Source organism: Podarcis liolepis (genome assembly GCF_965112155.1).
Source record: "Podarcis liolepis genome assembly, chromosome: 4".
In the NCBI taxonomy this organism is placed as follows: domain Eukaryota; kingdom Metazoa; phylum Chordata; class Lepidosauria; order Squamata; family Lacertidae; genus Podarcis; species Podarcis liolepis.
In genome coordinates, this window is record NC_139558.1 from 106,165,621 (window position 1) to 106,181,811 (window position 16,191).

At 45.0% G+C, this 16,191-nt stretch overlaps 2 protein-coding genes across 5 annotated transcripts in view; both read right to left on the reverse strand.

Annotated features, from left to right (window-relative positions):
• Window positions 1-16,191, reverse strand: part of LOC310705058 (uncharacterized protein) — a 261,167-nt gene that overhangs the window by 177,155 nt on the left and 67,821 nt on the right. The gene's annotated exons all lie outside the window — the stretch shown is intronic.
• Window positions 1-16,191, reverse strand: part of LOC310705262 (uncharacterized protein) — a 31,376-nt gene that overhangs the window by 2,012 nt on the left and 13,173 nt on the right. The window contains exons 2-3 of one of the 2 annotated variants that reach the window (XM_083499863.1): window positions 6,359-6,441; window positions 1,606-1,732 (exon numbers count right to left, since the gene is read on the reverse strand). In XM_083499863.1, coding sequence (XP_083355989.1) covers window positions 1,606-1,732; window positions 6,359-6,399 — 168 coding nt within the window. In that variant the 5' untranslated portion in view covers window positions 6,400-6,441. Of the gene's footprint in view, window positions 1-1,147; window positions 1,248-1,605; window positions 1,733-6,358; window positions 6,442-16,191 lie in introns of those variants that run through there. The other variant, XM_083499864.1, reaches the window with a different exon arrangement.

The window sequence follows — 16,191 nt, forward strand, 5'->3', positions numbered from 1 at the left end:
AGGGAGTTGTGTGTGTGTTCATTACCTGTTGTTTGTCATTAACCAACATATTTATTATTAGATTCTGATGAGTTGTTGAATGTTGCTTTCTTTGATATACTGTAGTGGTAAAATTGTGAAAGCCTTTTAGAAAAAAGTGCATTTCAGATGTTTGATGGCTCATAACACCACTTCTTTTGGAGCACAGTGGATGCTCGGGTTGCAAACATGATCCATGTGGGAGACATGTTTGCAATCCGCAGCGTTTGCAACCTGCAGTGTTGCATCTGCGCATGTGTGGGTCATAATTTGGTGGTTCTGTGCATGTGCGAGCACTGAAACCTGGAAGTAAACCATTCCGGTACTTTCAGGTTCGCCTCAGTGCGCAACCCTAAAACACGCAACCTAAAGTGACTGTAACCCGAGGTATGACTGTAATACCATAATATTATATAGCAATGGAAAGATAATTTAATCAAGAATGTAGTGCAACAAAGTTTGTTCAATTATCTGTATTCTATCAAAGGTTATAGACATATGACCAGAAAAGGGAAGCACAACTTGCTTAGGTTGACTTTTGTCAGTGTATTATGGGAATGCTATCAATTTGGTTGGTAGTTACCCAGAAAGAGATGTAAAATCGTACTATTAAGTGAACAAGGCTACAGGTATGAAGAAATTAGAAGGAAGATTGGGGGAAACTTAACCAAAGCTGGTCTATATTTTTGAAGAGGTATAAGAGACTCAGTCACTCCAAAATCAGACTGGTAAAGGCAGGAAAAGGTGCAGAACAGCAAGTGATGATCGAAGAATGGAGAGACTGTGCCTGCATGACAGAAGAAAATCATTACATTCTTCATTAAATTATCTTTCCATTGATATATAGTTTTATGCTATTACTCCCCAAAAAGTGGTGTCATGAGGTATCCAAGCTCTGAAATACACTTTCTGCAAAAGGTTTCCACTATTTTGGCCACTAGTGTAAGTTGTTCATTTTAAAGTTGATGTACTTTTTATATGGGGACAGATTGTTGTGATTAATGTTTCTGGTTTATATAAGTGTTGGAAGCCGCCCAGATCAGCTGGGGCAACCCAGCCAGGTGAGCAGAGTACAAATAAAAATTATTATTACTATTATTATTATTATTATTATCACTGCTACTACTACCTGAGATTCAATAAGCCTGGCTCTTCTCTGGGATGGATTTTGTTTGGCCCAGTCATGGCATCCCCTCCATCTCCAATGTCAGTCGTCTCTCTGGTCAACCCAAGACTGACAGCAACAAAAACAAAACAGAAAACCTGACAGAAGCTACTTATCTTTCCAAACAACTCTGAAGCTAAATAAAAAAAAAATCCTTCCAGTAGCACCTTAGAAACCAACTGAGTTTGTATTAGTATGAGTTTTCGTGTGCATGCACACTTCTTCAGATACAAAAAAAACCCAGGAATTTGCTGGAATACAGAAAAAACTGGAATTTGCTGTTCAAGGTTTATTGTGGGGGTGTTAGGTTCACAGGTGTTGTATTGGGCGCTGCTGAGGTATGTGGAAATGTATGAGGTTTGTTACATAGAGGTATTTTTTGAATTTCCAGGCAGATAGGACGATCCCACAGGGAGCCTTACCAAGAGAGGCCACGATCCCACGATTCTCCTCCATGACGTCCTTATACAGAGCTCTCTGGTCAGGATCCAGCAATGCCCACTCCTCATCCGTGAAACGAACAGCGACATCTTCAAAGCACACTGGACCCTAAAAGAAAAAGGAAATGTACTCTTCTGAGACAGCAGAAATATGATCTACTACACAATGCTCTGTTCTTTCCTTCCTCTTAATTGCTGTGTTGTTTCAATAGGATTGCTTTCAATAGGATTGACACTTTGACACGCATTCTGGAAACATATGTCTAGATGCTTGGTTCTGGGACTTCCGGGTTGGCGCCATCGCCGAATGGCGGACTCCCTCCGAGCTCCGGAGGGAGTCTGCTCGGCAGGGGCTGGGTCCTACCGCGCCGGCGACGCGGGGACCCTTAAAAACCACGGGCACGGAGCCCGTGGACATGGGGACTCGGCTGGTACCGTTAGTAATTGGGTAACCGGGTATAAAAGGAGAAAAAATGGAATTTTTTTTTCGGATTCGGCACGAGCGGGGGGGGGGGGTCTAAAAAGGAAGTCAGTCCCCTCCCTGATTGTAAACATGCTAAAACAAGGACTGAGAAACCAAGATCGATTCAGAAGCTTATTGCTGACAAAAAATATCAATTCCACGATGGGATACTACAAGAATTGCGCTGGAGGAGAAAAGTCGAGGGTGAGAGGGAAAAGGCAACCCCCCCCCCTGGGAACCGGGGCGATTCGGAGAACCTGGCGGAGAGAGATGGAGAATTTGACAGCTGTCAAAGTAGCTGTCAAATCTTGAGAATATAAAGAGGACTTTGTTATAAGTATTTTGCTGGTAAATTTTGTTACAATTGGATATAAAAATGGATACAAAATGTCGGGGGGGGGGGGAAGAAACAACAACTTGACTTTTGGATTAGAGGATACAAAGTTACTGCAACCCCCCTAGAGGGGCTTTGGGACATTACAAGTGGCGTATGTGGAAAACTACTCCGGGATGTGTACAGGTCTTATCTCCTGGGAAAGCAGCTAAACTGAAATATTGCTTTGTCTACAGAGGTGACAACACAATAGAATTTTTCTATTGAAGCAAGGTAGGAACTGGACGTAAGTTTTTGTTCCTGAATAACAAACCTCTGTAGATATTAGATTTCGGAATAAGAATGGTTTTGCAGCTGAACAAGACAGAAACCTGAGAAAGTAAGAAATAAAAGAGCAAAGGACCAACTACGCCACGGAAAGAACAATGGGAGGAGCAACTACAACCAAAGGAAATTAAAGGCCTCTATTGGACTGGATTTTTGAAGTTAAACAGCATCAAAACAAGCAAATTTAAAGAAAACCGGCAAGATGGATTGAGGAAAATTTGGCTGTGGACTTGAGACCTCCAGGCCGACAACATACAGACTGATGGACATGGGGAATCCAAACCGGGGAAGGGAGGGGGAATTTTAGAATCCAAAGGCTATGTAACCAACTTTTTGAATCTTCTTCTATTTTCTATTTTTTATCTCTCTATATAACTTTGGTATTTTGATTTAACATGTGTTAAAAAAAAAGGGGGAATTCGTGGAAGGAAATGGGGTAGATCTTGGGGGAAAAACTTTTTCTCTATTCTGTTAAAGATGAGGAGTGATGTTAAGATTGTAATTTAAATTGGCTAATAGGCACAACATATTAGGTTTAAATTGGGAATGAGAACTTGTGGAACCAACTTAGGGAAAGGGGAATACAGTCGGGAGGGGAAGGAGGGAGTCCCAGAAATAAGATTATGAAAATAAGGGTGTAAAATTGGTTTTTCTTTTTCTCTCTTTTCTTTATCTTTTCTATTTTTTCTATTCTGTCATTATTGGAAATTTTAATAAATATGATTATAAAAAAAAATAAAACTTAAAAATTGAAATCTGAAAAAAAAAAATAGATGCTTGGTTCTGGCCTTAAACTGCCCAGATTCTACCAACTTCAGACAGGGTTGATTGTCTTCCCAAACAGTGATGTGCAGGCAACAAACCCCATAGATCTCTTGCACCAGGCATCTATAGAACTCCAATTCCCTGCACAATTCCGACAGTGCAATGAACTCAGCCTCAGTAGAGGACAGCGCAATGAGACTTTGCTTCCGGGACTTCCACCCAACTAGAGATTCCCCAAGGTTTATTACCATCCCAGATAAGGACTTCCTGTCATCCAGATTCGCCCCGTCGCTATCTGCCCAGCAAGTAAGCACCGTCTCACCTGCAGCTGACAGCTTGAGACTGAAGTCCTTGGTATCCTGCAGGTAACGCAGCACCCGCTTGATACCATGCCAGGCATTTACACTGGGCTTTGATGCTTCCCTACTGAGCAGATTGGTAGCAAAAGCAATGTCCGGCCTGCTCCATTGGGACAGATACAACAGACTACCCAGAGCGGACTGGAAGAGCTCAGCGTTCTCGCACTCAACGCGTTCTGCTAGCCGACTGCCTTTCATGTAGCTCGTCTCCATAGGTGCCCTGACCCCTGCACAATCAGACATTCTGAACTTCTGAAGCAACAGCTCAATCTTGCCTTTCTGACTGAGCAAGAAGCTTCCATCTTCAGTCCTGTCTATCTGAACACCTAAGTAGATCCTTACTGCACCCAGGTTCTTGAGCTGAAACCGTTTTCCAAGCTCTTTGGCAAACTTCTGCACCTGTTTGTTTGCCCCTGAGATGTGAATGATGTCATGAACAAAGATCAACACCATTTCCTGTGACTCTCCTGACCCTTTAAGGTACAGGCAGCTGTCAGCAAGACTCTTCTTGAAACCTAGCTTCTCTAAGGCTTTAAGCCATAAATGGACTTGTGAAACTTCCATACAGTATTCAGCTCATTGCCCTCAAACGCTGAAGGAGGAAGCATGTACAGATCCTCCTGGAGGTCTGAGTTCAAATAGGCCACATCCACATCAAAGTGATACACCTGAAAACCTCTTTGTGCACCAATGGCTAAGAGCATGTGCAGAGTTTCACTTCTGGAAGTAGGAGCATATACCTCAGTATAATGCAGCCCCTTTTGCTGCGTGAACCCTCTGGCTACTAGCCTAGCCTTGTACTGTGGTTCCCCTGTTGCTGTGGGTTTAAGACGGTAAACCCAGCGGCTGCTCACAGCCTGTTTGCCCGCTGGCAACGTTGTGAGGGCGAACACACCTAGAGACTCCATTGAGCTCATCTCCTTCTGCATTGCCTCATGCCATTTCCTGGCTTCTTCCTGAGGCAGTTTCTGAACACCCTCAAAACTCTCGGGTTCACACTGTACCATGCCAACCCACACACTTGTGACTGCAAAGCTGTCAGGAGATTTACCTTTTGTTGTGCGAGCTGAACGTCTCAACCCAGGTTCAGGTACCCCCTCAGACCCACTAGGACCAGCTAGAACGTCCTTTGCCTCAGAGAGCTCCCCCTCTGACTTACTGCACCGTTTAGACTTCTCAGCTGAACCTGTGGGTGAGGAAGGAGCACTTCTCTGTTCAAGCTTCACAGCTTTAGGAGAAGTTCTTCCCTCTACCTGCTCTGGGTCAGGACTCCGTGCCTCAGCAGCAGGTTCAACCTCTATCTCTTCCTCATCAGCAGAGTCTTGCAGACTCTCTGAAAGAACATCAGGGTTCCCATGTATGTGTGTCCATCCATTCTACTCACAGAACTCAGCACTGCTGCTGAGCAGAATCTTGGACTGATTGCCTGTTGGATAGGCAGATCTCCACCCCTTGGTCCCTGGCTCATACCCACAGAAAAGCATCTTTGGGGACCTAGGGCCACCCTTTCTGTGCTTGGCCTTTGGCACAAGGACCCAGGCCCCGCAGCCTGAGTACAGCTGGGTTAAAGTGGTTCTGTTATGTCTTCTATCAAGGTCATGCTGACTATAAGAAGAGGCCAGAAGGAGCCTGGGTTTCTCTCTCTCTCTCTCTCCTTTCTGGTGTTCTGTACATAGTATGCTGAGTGTTGAAGTTTAAACTTATTATAAGTTGTGGGAAATTTCAGTTAAGTTTGCTGCAACTGGATTTCTTATGGACAGGGCCAATCCTGAATGTTTTGGATTTGGGACCATTATGCTCATTTGTCTTCAGTAGCAGTAAAGCTCTGCTGGATGAAATACAATTGCCTCTGGTCTATTTTGGGGGATCCTGCAACATCTTTACATTTTCACTCTGGTAACTATACATTGGAGTTCTGCCTGGATCAATACTGAGTAGAATTCCATGACAGGGTCTTCCTCCATGAAATCAGCTGCCAAAAGAGAAGGCCCCTAGCTCCCCACAGCTTTCCAAGCCCCCTCCTCTCTGGGGTTTCTGGCAAGCGATTGAACAGTGTGCCAGTGTGCAGCCTGTCTTTGCTCCTCCATTGTCAGACAACTCCTGGCTCTGAGAGACAAGCAGGGAGTGTGGCTTATGGCATAAGGAGTGGGAGCCCCCAGTGGCTCCTCCTTCTCCTGACTCTCCTCTCGACCTTTACTCCTCCCACTCGCCTCCTTCCTCTTCTGCCTCCGATTCTGAACTGCATTCTGACACAGTCTCCCAGCTCACTAAGCTCTATTGCCCCTTCAGCTTCTGACACCTCCTCTTCCCAGGCTTCTCCCTCTTGCCCCTCTGACTTCTCATCCTCCACCTTCACTCCTTGGGCTCTGAGACGTCTTCCTTTCCTGGTTCCCTGGCTGCTTCCTCCCACCATTCCTCTGTGCCCAACCAGTCCATGACATTGCTCCATCCCTCAGCCTCTGTCCCCACAAGGCAGCTTCCCCTGACCTGATCTGGTTCCACAGCCACTGCTTCCCTTCTGCCCCCATGAAAAGACGGATCAGGAGGTCTTGCCGGCATCATTCTGTGTCCTGCGAAAGAAAAAATGTAAGCAGGATGCCAGGAGTGCCTGCTTCTCTCACAGGTGAAACAGGGCATCTCTAACTACAGATAGGCCTTTCAGAAAGCCTTACCTGCTGAGTGCATTTGGACGTTTGTGCCCATTTCATGTTAGTTGTGCAAAAATATATCTCCCCTCCTCTGGACCCTTGGTTCCGAATGCCTCCAAACAGAGAAAAACCACCTTCCTCCTTACCCAGTGGCCTCTCTCTGGTGTCCAACGGAGGCCTCTCTGCCTCAGAGGAATCCATGTCCATTTCCTCAAAACGATCCTTTTCCTGAAAGAGCAACAAGGATTCAAAACAGAAAATGAATGACAAGAAATAGCAGAAAGAAAATGGAAAAGTAAAAAACTTTAAGGGTGTGAGATCACATTCCATGGATGCCTTCCCAGAAAAAGGATGGGCCATCAGTAGAGCATTATGGGATGTTCTCCATCCTCTTTGGAGCCCCTAATAATAATAATAATATTTTTTTATTTGTACCCCACCCTCCCTGGTCGGAGCCAATCTTTCGGCGGCTAACATCATAAATCTAACACAGTATACAAAGAATATAAGAACAGGCAATCAATTAATTAAAATACTTCTTAAAATTAGTTCAAAAAAAATTAAAATCTGGACAGGCGGCAGTCCACTGGTAAAATTGAGAGTGGTTAATATTCGCTAGGGGCAACTACTGTTTCCACTGGTCTTATAAAGGAGGTGTGAGCGGGCTAGGAAGCCTCTTTAATGCTTATTCTTGTACTGAAAGAAAAGAATCAGACTGAACCCTGAACAAAGGCCTGGCGGAACAGCTCTGTCTTGCATGCTCTGAGAAAAGATGTCAAATCCCACAGTGCCCTGGTCTCTTGTGAGAGAGCGTTCCACCAGGACGGAGCCACATCCGAAAAGGCCTTGGCTCTGGTCAAGGTAGTATCCAGAGGAAAGTCTCCCTCACCTGCTTTCTCTCTGCCTGCTTCCTCTCCTCTGCCTGACTCAGGAGGAAACCTTCGGCCAGGGCCACCGCCTGCGAACTGGTCTCTGCTCCACAGTCCCTCACCCAGCTCTCCATCTCCAGTGGAAGGACAGCCAGGAACTGTTCCAAGATCACCAGGTCCAGCATCTCAGCTTTTGTGTGCCTTTCTGGCTTCAGCCACCGTCGGTCAAGGTGGTAGAGTCGGCTGCAAACCTCTCGGGGTCCTTTGGCCTCCTGGCAGCAGAACTGCCTCAACTGTTGGCTCTGCACCTCTGAGTGGAGGGTCTCCTCCTCACCCAGGATCTTCAGCACAGAGTTTTTCCAGAATCCCCCACTGCTCCCAGTTTGGTTGGCATGGCCTCTTCCTGCTTCAGGGCCAGCTGGGTCTTGCTCATCCATCTGTGCTCTCAGGAAGCCTCTGAGAGATCGGAAGGAACCCTTTGATGATGATGAAAAATAATAATTTATTATTTATACCTTGCCCATCTGGCTGGGCCTCCCCAGCCACTCTGGGCGGCTTCCAAATAAATATTAAAATACCATAATGTTAGTACAAACTCTCTTACATAATACATCAAACATTAAAAGTTTCCCTGAACAGGACTGCCTTCAGATGTCTTCTAAAAGTCTGATAGTTGTTGTTCTCTTTGACATCTGGTGGGAGGGCGTTCCACAGGGAGAGCCAAGACCGAGAAGGTCCCAGTGGCTTCATATAGATGTTGAAAAGCATGGGGGAGAGGACAGAACCCTGAGGCACCCCACAAGTGAGAGCCCAGGGGTCTGAACACTCATCCCCCAACACCACTTTCTGAACATGGCCCAGGAGGAAGGAGCGGAACCACTGTATGACAGTGCCCCCAGCTCCCAGCCCCTCAAGACGGTCCAGAAGGGTGTTATGGTTGATGGTATCAAACGCCGCTGAGAGATGCAGCAGAACTAGGAAACAGCTCTCACCTTTGTCCCTAGCCCACCGGAGATCATCAACCAGTGTGACCAAGGCAGTTTCAGTCCCATGATGAGGCCTGAATCCCAACTGGAAGGGATCCAAGTGGTCCGCTTCTTCCAGGTGTGCCTGGAGTTGTTCAGCAACCACTCGCTCAATCACCTTGCTCAAGAATGGAAGATTTGAGACTGGGCAATAGTTGGCCATCGTGGCCGCATCTAAAGATGGTTTTTTAAGAAGCGGTTTAATGACCGCCTCTTTCAGCGGGTCTGGGAAGGCTCCCTCATGGAGGGAAGCATTCACCACCCCATGAAGCCCATCGCCCAGTCCTTCTCGACTTGCTTTTATAAGCCAGGATGGGCAAGGATCCAGGAGACAGGTGGTTGGTTTCACTCGTCCAAGCAGCCTGTCCACATCCTCGGAGGTAACAGATTGGAATTGATCCCACGCAACTTGACTAGACAGGACTCTAGCACTCTCCCGCCCTGGCCCTGCTCCCACGTTGGTCTACTTCTTCCCGAATCTGAGCGATTTTATCTGCAAAAAACTTCGCAAAATCATTGTAGGAGATCATGTGGCCCGTACTGGGCCCCGATGTTGCAGGTGGTTCCGCTAAATTGCGGACCACCTGAAAAAGTCTCCTGCTGCTGTTTTCTGCAGGTGCAATAGAGGCAGTGAAGAAAGTCTTCTTCGCCACTTGGTAGGCTCGACATTGAGCTCTAACCCGTATCCAGTCAGCTTCAGAATGGGTCATCCGCCACCGGCGCTCTAGCCGTCTCAACGATTGTTTCATTGCCCTCAGATCCGTGGAAAACCACGCGGCTGTCCGGGCTCCATGCAATCGGAGAGGGCGCTTCAGAGTCAAACAGTCAATAGCCCTGGTTAACTCCACATTCCAGTGAGACACCAGGGAATCAGCTGAAAGGCCATCAACATGGGATAAAGCATCCCCTACCACTCTCTGGAAACCATTTGGATCCATTAAGTGGCGGGGCGGACCATCCGAATTGGTCCCACCTCCCTGCAGAGGGGATGGGTCATGGAGAAGTCCAGTTGCACCAGGAAGTGATCTGACCATGGGACTTCCGGGGTGGCACCATCGGAAAATGGCTGATTCCCCTTAAACGGGGGGGACTGGCTCCACGGAAACTGGGGTTTTTACCGCTACGGCGCAGCGGTGACCCTTAAAACCCACAGGCGGGTGAAGCCTGTGGCCGTGGGACTCAGCGGGCACCTTTTTGCGCCCCCCCAATCGGCAAAGGAGCCCAGTTTTGGGTCCCAGAGCTGAGCGGGGAAGTGGCGCTGTGCTGTGAGTCATCTGCTTGTTTTGTGGAGCGAAGCCGCTAAGCCGTTGCCGGAGAGCGCTGCCTTCTTCCTTGAAAATTGACATCAAAACCAACGATCCATGAGTAGGTTAATTCGACAATTAAAGGAATTGACTTGAAAGATTTGGCACCAAAGGCGGAGAGGTACAAAAAGGAAGTCTGCCTCCCGTTTTGTAAAGAAGTAAAGCAATGAATCTGTAAGCAGGAATTTTAAAGGACGTCATTAAAGTCTACAAACCGAACATCAAACAAGTTGTAGCCCCCCCTCTGATGCAGGGGAAGGAGGGGGGTAAGATTTTGAACAGTTTTTCCCTGTAAAAAGAGAGAGAGAAAGCAGCTAAATCCACTGCTCAAACCTCTGAGACTGGTTGCTGTGAACTGTAAATAATATTGTCTGGGACGTGTGTTGTCGCTGAAAGTGCTTCTTCCTTGTAACAACTAACTCTGCATTTGAGGATACAATTAAGATACAATTTCATTGACTGGTTTCTCCTGGTTTCTCCTGATTTTAAAGTAACATTTAACAAACAAATTGAAACAAAAAACGTTCTCCTTCAGAGACTGGGGGATGAAATGGAAAGTAAGTGACTTTAAAAACATTATTGACTGTTGCTAACATTGTGTCCCCCTAGAGGAACTTTGAATGTGCTGCAACTGCAGCTGAATTCAGGGAATTTTCCATTTCAAAATAAGCTTTGTTTCTGAGTGTGTGACTGACCTTGACAGACTCTGACTCTGATCTTGAATGTGTGACTGACCTTGGCTCATATTTGGAGGTTATGGCTGATGGGAAAGACAAACTAGAGTCTCAACAAGCAACTAGATCCGGGAAAGTATTGCGTACAGATATTGGACTGCAAAGAAGAGGCTCGGTACCCAGCTCCTCTGGCTTGTCAACAACAACCCCATTGACACAATCTAAACCTAAAGGTATGGCTGCTGAGGATGCCTTGACTCAGGCTCTGAGTAAAATAAATGAGTCTTTGGACAAAATAAGCAGACAACTTGCCGAGGCATCGAATAAAATCGATCAGAACACCACAAGTATTAATCAAAACACTACAAGTATTAATAATTTGGGTCAGAAAGTAAATACTAATACTGAGACTATCCAGAGATTAGTCCAGGAATCATCCTCAATACGAAAGACAGCTGATGAGGCAAAAGAAATCACAACCTACACAGCCACTGTGGTAGAAGAGAAGATACCACCAATACATAGACAACTACAGGATCATAAAGCAACCCTTTCTATGATTGAACTGAGAGAGAAACAGACAAATTTAAGGGTCAGAGCGGTCCCTGAATTGGAGAAAAATAATTTGATTGAATTTCTTACAAAGGAATTTGCAAGTTTTTGGAATCCAGATCTAGAGAAGGACAGTTTCAAGATAGTGAGTGCTTTCAGACTTGGGAAAGGAGGGAGAAAGGACAAAGTAAGAGACTGTTTGATTACTCTTCGAACAAAAGAGGAGAGAGATAAAATTTTGAATCTGCATTTCCAGAAAACTTTGGTAATACATCAGTCAAGAGTGGAGTTATTCAAGGATACCCCGAAACACCTTCTGGACCTTAGGTCCAATTACAAAGACTTGACTGCACTGCTGAGAAGTAACGGAATCCTCTTTAGGTGGGAATTCCCTCAAGGTCTGTCTTTCAGTTATAAAGGCAAGAAGATAAGAATAAAATCAGAGGACGATAAAACAAAATTTTGGAGAGACCACGGAGAAGACTTGCAGAAGAAGGCTGAAGGAGAGTTAAGAACACTTGTAAGCGAAACCTTGGATATACCAGATCTCCCTCCTGAATTAAAAGAGCGGTTGAAGAAGGTGATACCACCAACAGAACAGGAACAGGCACTGGGTGCAGTCGGAGAAGCATAGTACCTACATCATGGCTCTGCAACTACTAAGTTGGAATTGTAATGGTCTAAATTCCCCTCAGAAGAGATCTGTGTTTCATTTATTAAAAAAGGAGCAATTGGATTGGATTTGTCTACAAGAAACCCATATAACAAGATTACACAGGAAATTATTGGTTAATAAAAGACTTGGTCAGGAGTTTTAGAACTGATTCAAGAATTTGGTCAGGTTGCTGGGTTTAAACTGAACAAGTCAAAAACCAAGGTTTTAGAGAAAAAATTAACTCAAACCGAGAGAGGGAGGTTTCAGAATATGACAGGTTTAACAATGGTCAAGAAAGTTAAATACCTGGGGATCAATATGACAGCAAAAAATGGGAACTTATTTAAAGATAACTATGAAAAATGCTGGGGTGAAGTGAAAAAATATCTAGAAATATGGTCAAATTTGAAACTTTCTTTGTTGGGCCGTATCGCAGCTATAAAAATGAATGTATTGCCGAGAATGTTGTTTTTGTTTCAGGCATTGCAAATCATAGACAATATGGATTGTTTCAAGAAGTGGCAGAGAGATATTTCAAGAGTTGTTTGGCAGGGCAAGAAGCCTAGAATAAAATTTAAAATATTAACGGATGCAAAGGAAAGAGGCGGATTTGCCCTGCCAGACCTTAAACCTTATTATGAATCAGCAGCTTTTTGCTGGTTGAAGGATTGGCTGCTTCTTGAGAACACAGACATTTTGGATTTGGAAGGTTTTAATAATGTATTTGGATGGCATGCATATCTGTGGTATGATAAGGTCAAAGCACATAAAGCATTTAAAAACCATATTGTTAGGAAAGCATTGTTTAATGTTTGGATAAGGTACAAAGATTTATTGGAAAATAAGACTCAAAGGTGGCTGTCACCGATGGAAGCGAAAGCTCAGAAAAAGCTCACTATGGAGGCTAAATGGCCGAAATATTGGGAAATTTTGGAACAAGATGGAGATAGATTAAAATTGCAGAGTTTTGAGAAACTAAAGAATAAAGTGCGAGATTGGCTCCATTATTATCAGATAATGGAGGCATACAATTTGGATAAGAAAACTTGCTTCCAGGTGGAAAAATCAAAATTGCAAACAGAACTGTTAGAACCCAAAATTAAGAATTTGTCAAAGATGTATAACTTGCTGTTAAAATGGAATACTCAGGATGAAACAGTTAAATCTGCTATGATTAAATGGGCACAAGATGTTGGACATGACATGTTTGCTGACTGGGAACAGTTGTGGACCACTGGTATGAAATTTACGGCATGTAATGCCTTAAGAGAGAACATTATGAAAATGATTTATAGGTGGTACATGACCCCGGTCAAGCTTGCAAAAATTTATCATTTGCCCGATAATAAATGTTGGAAATGTAAAGAAAACGAAGGCACATTCTTTCACCTTTGGTGGACGTGACCAAGGATTAAGGCTTTCTGGGAAACGATATATAATGAACTGAAAAAGGAAACCAGGGGCCTTTCTTCCAGGCATAGTTGACCAATTGGTGTTAAAGAAGGACAGAACTTGCTTTATGTACGCCACAACAGCAGCAAGAATACTTATCGCAAAATATTGGAAGACACAAGATCTACCCACTCTGGAAGAATGGCAGATGAAGGTGATGGATTATATGGAACTGGCGGAAATGACCGGCAGGATCCAAGATCAGGGGGAAGAGTCAGTGGAAGAAGATTGGAAGAAATTTAAAGATTATTTACACAGACATTGTAAAATCAATGAACTTTAGAATAATGTTGGATTAAAATTAAGAGGTTTCTAGCTGTAATGGGTTAAAAGAATATGAAAAAATGGGTTTATAGAAGTAAAATTTCAAGATCATAAAAATTTAAGAATAAAGATTTGGGTAGGATAAAGAGGGAAACAAATTGCTGAGCTAATAAATTGAATTGGAATACAAAAAAGAGAGGTATGAGGGGGTCCAAGAAACAAGTAAATGAAAAATAATGGCTGTATTTTTTTTATTTTTCTTCTTCTTTGTTTTATCCCTTTTGTTGTAATATAAAAACCTTAATAAAAATTGGCAGGGGGTGTTAATAAAAATTGGCAGGGGGTGTTAATAAAAATTGGTGTTTCCTGCTTGGCAGGGGGTTGGACTCGATGGCCCTTGTGGTCTCTTCCAACTCTATGATTCTATGATTCTATGAAAATTATATATATATAAAAAAGGAAGTGATCTGACCATGGCACGTCTTTCGTTTCGCTTTTACTTAGTGTCAGATCACCAACATCCATAGAGGTAAACACCAGGTCCAAGGCATGTCTGCGGCTATGGGTTGGGCCAGACTTATTCAGGGACAGCCCCATGGAGGCCATGCTTTCCACAAAGTTCCGAGCGGCCTCTTGTAACTCTTGAAGTAATAGTGCCACTGTATTCTGCTCTGGACAGACCTCACCTGGAGTACTGTGTCCAGTTCTGGGCACCACAATTCAAGAAGGACACTGACAAACTGGAACGTGTCCAGAGTAGGGCAGCCAAAATGGTCAAAGGCCTGGAAACAACGCCTTATGAGGAACGGCTAAGGGAGCTGGGCATGTTTAGCCTGGAGAAGAGGAGGTTAAGGGGTGATATGATAGCCATGTTCAAATATATAAAAGGATGTCACATAGAGGAGGGAGAAAGGTTGTTTTCTGCTGCTCCAGAGAAGCGGACACGGAGCAATTGATCCAAACTACAAGAAAGAAGATTCCACCTAAACATTAGGAAGAACTTCCTGACAGTAAGAGCTGTTTGACAGTGGAATTTGCTGCCAAGGAGTGTGGTGGAGTCTCCTACTTTGGAGGTCTTTAAGCAGAGGCTTGACAACCATATGTCAGGAGTGCTCTGATGGTGTTTCCTGCTTGGCAGGGGGTTGGACTCGATGGCCCTTGTGGTCTCTTCCAACTCTATGATTCTATGATTCTTGTAAGGTCGTGTCGGCATGGATGTTAAAATACCCTAGGAAGACCAAACTAGGTGTCTCCAGGAGAACATCCGCCACAACCTGAAGCAGCTCGGGCAGGGAATCCTTGGTGCAGCGGGGAGGTCGGTACACCAAAATGAATCCTGTACTGCCCCTATTGCCCAACTTCCAGAACATGCACTCGGAGAACTGGGTCTTCCCAATAGGACGCCTGGTGCAAACTAATGACTTCCTAAAAATCACTGCAACCCCCCCTCCCCGCCCACATGACCTGGGTTGCTGTGCGTAAGAGAAACCTGGTGGACAAGCAGCGGCAAGGACAGGCCCATCTGCTTCATCCAACCAAGTCTCTGTTACACATGCCAGGTCAAGTTCTCCATCCATGATCAAGTCATAGATGGCAGTGGTCTTATGAATCATTGACCTGGCATTGCACAGCAGCACCTTCAGGTCATGTGGGTATCTCTTGGTGATTCTAGTATCCATCCGGTCAGGACCAGACCCGGAGGCAGGGATAGTCCTCAAACAACGACTAAACCTGCCTCCCCTGTAATAACATGGTCTGGTCTTAGCGTAACTCCTCCTCCTACCTGTGATCACTGAGATCGGTTGTCCCAGTGCATCCCCCCCGTGGAACATGCCCCAGCCATTTTGTGGGCTGGGACCCACTCCCCGGCAGCCCTGACCCCTCCCCTTAAGAACAAAATAACACCTTAAAAAAAACAACAATAAAACTATACAAACAAAAAAACTGTAAAAATTACAAAAAACATCAAAAGCAAACAAATTCTGAAGCCCAACCAAACATCCATCCCACCCCCCACATACAAAAAATTCAAAAGAAATTTGTTAAAACATTTTTAAAAACACTCTGTGCCCCTCCTGCAGTAACAGCAACTATCCTAGTGAGGCCCTGCCCTGGGCCAGGTGGTGAGTGGCGGGAGCAGGGCCCTCAGGCACTCACACAGGGGAGTCCTCTTCACAACGCACTGGGTATCTTGCTCTTTGGCTGTCTGCACTGATGCCTGGAGTGGCTCCCTCAGCTCAGAGCTCTTCAGCTCTGGGTCCTTGCTAGCTTCCTCATTCATAGACTCCATATCTGCACAGACTGCAGTTTGGTCAGGAGACATGAGATCGTCCTCAAAGCAAGAGTCTGTCCACCCTCACCAGCCTCAGACCTCAAGGAAACCTGGCTCCTTTTTCATGGTTCTCCATTTTAACCTCTTTCATGTTGTCATCTTTCATAACCTGTCAGCAGGACTTGGAATGCAGAAGAACAAGAAGGAGGAAAACCGACTGCCAGCACCTGTGTTCCAGAATATCACCCACCTTCACTCCCTTTCTAAGTTTGTCCCCTCTGGGCACCTTTTGACCTTCTGCCAAGTTTTGTCTGTCTTAATGAGAAGCTCTAGCAAATCCTAGAAAGCAAAAACATTGTTCTGTTACAGAATTTGTAGGTCAGGAGAAGAAACAAGATCCCTGAACAAGCATGGATGAGTCTTGCCAGGAATCAGGACTGGACGGGACCAGAGCCCAAACCATGAGATACCTTTTTGAAAAGAAAGAGGAGGAGGAAGGGGAGAAGAAGTAAGTCTCCAGCCCTCTAGCAATGCAGAATGTGGAGGCAACTGAAGGGATTTCTGGGAGATGAATCAGCCTGGTTGCTCCTGCCTTCCAGTCAATG